Raw genomic sequence first — 5,547 nt, 5'->3', positions numbered from 1 at the left:
ACAACAGCTATTTAATAGTATCTTTACCCCTATTAATTGACGAGATGTTAACTAATGAGAAACTTGTCTTTTAATTTGCAGATTGCTTCATTTGGATGCGGAAAAGCCTGCAAAGACCAACTGAGGGAGAAGATTATTTGGGAGAATCTGAACAAGCTAGGATTTAGGTGATAATACTTCCCATCACACTGTTTTATGAGGTAATAAGCCAGCTCCTGAGTGGATAAATGAGGAAACAAAGTTATTACCTCATAAAACTGTGTGGTGGTGCAGTTATCACTACAAACAGCACAGCTACAATCCAGCTGACAAAAATGACATTATTAAGTGGTGAAATCTGACCACCATTGAATGAGTGACATGACATGATTAGCAGGCATTAGGAGGGAGGGGAATAACTGATACCTTCACACATTTGAAGCTATCACAGGGTGGAACTGAATAAACTTGTATTTTAGAGACCTCCTTTATCAGTTGTTTATTTAAATGAAAAAATCTTGCAAGCCTGTGACTAGAAGCAATTTACATTTATTTATTGTTACAACAGCCCCAGGAGCAATAGTATCCCCACTTGGCAGACAAACAAACTGAGGCCCATCTGTGGTACTACTGAAAGACAAAGTGAGCTCTGAAACAAGAAATGCAGTACCAGAGCACCAGATCCACTCCCACATTCTGAATACCTATCATGTTTCTTTGCTCATTTCTAAGCTTTGAGCTTACTACTGTTACCATGGTACTTGTTTGCCAAACCCAGTCACCCCAAAATTACAATCGTATTTTAGTCTCATATTTAGACTTTATAAAGTTGGTTTCCCCACTTCAAAGACTTGTCCATTATCCAGGAAGCCAGACAGGTACCTTCTTAATGAAAACACAGATTCCTACAACACAACACAGCTTTAAGCATATCAGCAAACATAGCAATAATACAGAACGCAAACATGCAAAGATCAAGGCAGTCTAAATGTTGCTTGATCTCATCCCTTCTAATTTTGAATCTCACCCACTATTGCAAACAAGCCAGCTCAGGAATACAATTTAACACCCGAAATGAGAGCCCTCCAGATAAACTAATAGGTGAAAAAGTTAGATCAGATGATACACGGCAAATCAAGGAATCAATTCATCACAATATCAAGGAGGACATCAGACTTCATCAATTTGCTATTACCAGTTGGGAAAAACTTAATGCAACTAACAAGAATACCTGGGAAACTGGTGGCAAGAACCTTTGTTCAGTCATCAAATTGATGCTGTATCCCATCACTTCTCCTCTTGCTAAATTATCTTCAGGTTTTACCCATGACACATTGAGGGAATATGGTGAAAGAGGGAATATTGATGGAGACGGCATAAACACTGGGGCTGAAATAAAGTTAATAGAGCAACACTTAAAACATAAGTGACCAGTGTGTGTAATGCAAGCTTTCTGATTGTAATTATAAAACACCATTCCTGGCAGTCTTATTTTTTTCTTTAACCTTGTGGTCAAGTCTAACTGGAATTTTCACACTTTGATAGTACATAAGAAGTACCTCACCTATCATTGTCGTTTCCTACTCTAGCCATGAATGCAGAATAAAACCCTACTATGCCTTCAAAGAAATACTAATCAACGCTAAAGTCCTAAACCCTGCAGCAGGTAAGAAAGTACATACAAATGTAAAGGTCTTGAAGAAAAACTTCATGCAACCTGGGAAAAAACTGATAAAAGCAAAAAGCGTTCAATACTTCAGCATCTTAAAAGCAATCTTGTTTGCTAGGCCAGTTTGAAATTAACATGTCTCTCACTTCTTACAAAACAGTTCCCCTGTCTTCCATAGTAAATCTGTAAAAGGATTGTTTGCACTGCAGTTAAATCCCCACCTGATTACTCTGTAATAATAGGATACCAACTCATAGCACTTCTGCTATGTACAAACAACTGCACTAATGGACCTCTTCCCAAATACAATTTAACACTTTTATAACATAGAGTATTTAAGAACAGAGAAGCACAAAGACTCATTTTGAAAGGGGAATTAGTTTAGCCTGCTATTTCACAAGAGCAAGTGACTGAGGGCATGATTTCCAAGCTAACAGCAAGTAAAAGCATCAGCAACTGTAGCAGGGATGTTTAATTGCAAAACATATGCTCTAACAGCCTAAAACCAGCCTTAGATTTCTAATGAAAACCTTGACATCAAAACCTGTTCTTTCAAACATGTTGAGTGGCAAGCTCTTTTGAAAACCTCAACAAAAAGGTTATAATAAGAGCCATTATGAACTGGTTAAACTTCGGGGAAAAAACGGTCCTTATTATGACACTTGACCTCCATAGAAGTATACTAAAAGTTTCAAGCACTGTAGTCCTGAAAAGGCAATGTGCTCAAGTTCTTCCAAAAAATTGCTTTATAATCGAAGCCCCAGTTTGGGAAAATTCATTAGAACCTCCTGTCTGAATATATGTACCTTCTTGGCCAACTTTCCTTATTCAAGCCAATTGTTTCTACATTTGTGACAAAATTGACAATCTCCAAATTGTGACAAACCCAACCTTTTTTCATGTTTTCTCCCTTTAAAGAACATATAAATAGCAAGTGGGAAAACAGTCGAGAATTCAAGCACTGCTTGGTAGATTTTGCGACCTTGTAGTAGACCTTTGATTTTCTTAACACAGGGATTATTATCCTCAACAATATGATCTTATGATAAAAACCAGAAGCTTTTTTTTTTTTGCCTAACATGCTAAATTCTGAGATAATCTGACTGATCTTTAGTTTAAAAATGAGATTTGACCCTATTTGAATCATCATTAGACACATTTTATTGAAAAGAAAAGAAGGCAATCTAGTTTAGTTTTTCCTTTTATTTGTATCAAACAAATTCAAACCAAAACTTACCAGCCTCTCCTGTGTGTCCTGATATCCAGTCTGAAGATATGCTACCTGCCATGTTTACTGCTAGCACAGAAAATTCATACTCTGTGAATGGCTCCAGATCAGTGACTGTGGTAGTGGTCTGTGGTGGAGCCAGAGCATTTTCATTAGGAGACTCCACAACCGGTTGAGGACTGAGCCACCCACTGCTTTGAAAAATACGAATTTCAGGAGGAAGAAAGTTCCCAGCTGGCTTTAATTTTTTTCTCATGTAAAGTTCATATCTTATAATTACACCTAGAGAGGAAAAAATGCACATATTTGAACAGTTTCTGGAGTTCCACTAAAATACCAACACCAATAAACTTAAGTTAAGAATCCATTGATCAACATGGGAGAAAACATAGCATTAGAAGTTTTCCTTATCTCTGCTATTTTGATCCAAATGCTCACTTTGGAATTTTTCCATTAAACTGTTTCTTTCCCCTTCCATGTGATACTGGGATTTGAAAACAACTGGCTGGATTAGAGGATGAGTTCTGTTACCATCACCCTCAGAACTTAAAGTTCTGATCAAATGTTAATGAAAATTGCTGCAGGCCTTTGATTTTGAAAGGGATAATTATTGATTTCTTTTTTATAGACAACAGGCAAGGAATTTTTGACTAACAGTTTAACAGAACATACTACTGGATAGGAGATGTGTGCGTGCATTAGTTTTCCATCAGTGTACAGCTATTACGTACACAGGAAGGTCTCACCACTTTGGAAGTAGAAGAAAACAATTTGTATTGTGGTCTGTAAGTGATACATGACATAGGATGGATTGTAGAAGCAGTTTAGCTGTAGGAGTAGACTGTAAGAAAGCTGACTGGAGACTTCCCCAATGGAAATGATGAGACACATAGCCAGGAGATTGTTAACTACCATATAATGTATATATTTGGGACTGTATTCATGCACAGAACTGGAGAGGTTGTTTGAGAGAAACAACTTCTCTCTTTGGCTTTGGAAAGACCAGGAACTCCAGCCACACCAGACATCAAAAGAACTATGAGAATATTGCTTAAATCTGCCTCTGATGGCAATTACATGCATATGTCTACGGAATAAACTATTAAGAGTATATGCTACAGGTTGAGGGACAAGCGTTTACAGCAAATTATCATGACCTGCATGGTAGGAACTGCCCCTCTAAATACATACAGGCGTTCTCATGCGGGCATTCTTCCTGCCTAATCTAGTAATGGCTGGCAAATGAGATGTTTGAAGGAAAGCTGAGCTCCCCATACACAGATGCCCATTCTGTGAGCAGATCAAAATGTTAGTTTTCACATGCACAAATACTTCTGCGTATAAGCGCAAGTTCACAAAACTCCACTGCACATATAATAAAAGATAAAGTGTTTACCAGTAAAATCTGTAGCATTACAAAAGTATCCTACAACAGCTGCGTTCTCAGTTTCAAACCCCTAAAATATTATTACACAAGTTAGACCAGTGACTCTTGGCAATCGCCTAATCCCTAACAAAGTTATACTGGTAATAAAATTAGTTACCACACATGACGGATGGTCTTAAAACCAGACTTCTCTGCTAATTTTTAGAGGGTTTTTTCCATAACTGTTATTTACTCTTTGTCAGGCAATATCACCACATCTGTCTGAACTAGGCAATCTGGCAAATTAGGAAAAAATTAATTTTACTGTAAAGGTTTTGCTATAAATGTGATTTTTGCTGCAGCAGATGCCACTAAGGTTGTGCTGGTTTTGGCTGGGGTAGAGTTCATTTTCGTCATTGTAGCTAGTATGGGGCTGTGGTTTGTTTGGATTTGTGCTGGAAACAGTTGGTAACACAGGGATGTTTTAGTTGTTGCTGAACAGTGCTTACAGAGTAAAGGCCTTTTCTGCCTCTCATGCCACCCCACCAGAGAGCAAGCTGGGGGTGCACAAGGATTTGTGAGGGCAGAGAGCTGGGATAGCTGACCCCAATTGACTCAAGGGATATCTCACACCATATGGCATCACGGTCTGCATATAAAGCTAGGCGAAGGAGGCAGAGGGGACTTCTGAAGTGGTAGTGTTTGTCTTCCCAAGTAACCACTACACATGATGGAGCCCTGATTTCCTGGGTATGGCCAAACACCTGCCTGACCATGGGAAGCGGTGAATGAATTCCTTGGTTTTATTTTGCTTGCACGTGGAGCTTTTGCTGCCTGTTAAACTGTCTCTATCTCAACCCATGGGTCTTCTCACTTTAACCCTTCCGAATCAATCCCCCACCCCACTTGGCGTGGGGGATGAGCGAGCAGCTGGGTGGTGCTTAGTTGCCAGTTGGGGTTAAACATGACAAAGAGCTTCTGGACCCAACACATTCAGTTGGAGTTCAGGACGCCAAATGAACAAAATGCAGACTCTGAGGATCTATCTAGTGGCAGACAGGCAAATTAAGACAATGCCTTACTTCATTCTCAGTTGATGTTGCATGAATAAGGATATTCTAACCAGATTTGAGAAACCGCTGCTTTTTCTTTGCTAAAATCTTTGACTTACAAAAGCAAACACAATGTCTTACCATTTGGTTTCTCAGGTGGTGACCATTCCACAGCCAGTTCTGTAGAGCTGATGGTTTCTACCAGTGGTGGGTGCAGCCCTTCTGGAGGAGCTTGTGCAGTAATTACTGTTAC

General features: G+C 39.0%; 1 protein-coding gene across 1 annotated transcript in view; it reads right to left on the bottom strand.

Annotated features, from left to right (window-relative positions):
- Nucleotides 1-5,547, bottom strand: part of LOC104401717 (usherin-like) — a gene marked incomplete at its 3' end in the record, with an annotated part of 99,158 nt that overhangs the window by 9,656 nt on the left and 83,955 nt on the right. Inside the window, exons 17-19 of the mRNA XM_010009391.1 lie at nucleotides 5,436-5,547; nucleotides 2,886-3,158; nucleotides 1,199-1,368 (exon numbers count right to left, since the gene is read on the bottom strand). The exon at nucleotides 5,436-5,547 is cut by the window's right edge and continues 1 nt beyond it. Coding sequence (XP_010007693.1) covers nucleotides 1,199-1,368; nucleotides 2,886-3,158; nucleotides 5,436-5,547 — 555 coding nt within the window. The remainder of the gene's footprint in view (nucleotides 1-1,198; nucleotides 1,369-2,885; nucleotides 3,159-5,435) is intronic.

The sequence above is a fragment of the Nestor notabilis genome, unplaced genomic scaffold, assembly GCF_000696875.1.
Source record: "Nestor notabilis isolate BGI_N333 unplaced genomic scaffold, ASM69687v1 scaffold3812, whole genome shotgun sequence".
NCBI classification, from domain to species: domain Eukaryota; kingdom Metazoa; phylum Chordata; class Aves; order Psittaciformes; family Psittacidae; genus Nestor; species Nestor notabilis.
Note: the sequence above shows the minus strand (reverse complement) of the source record. Positions and strands in the feature narration are given on the sequence as shown.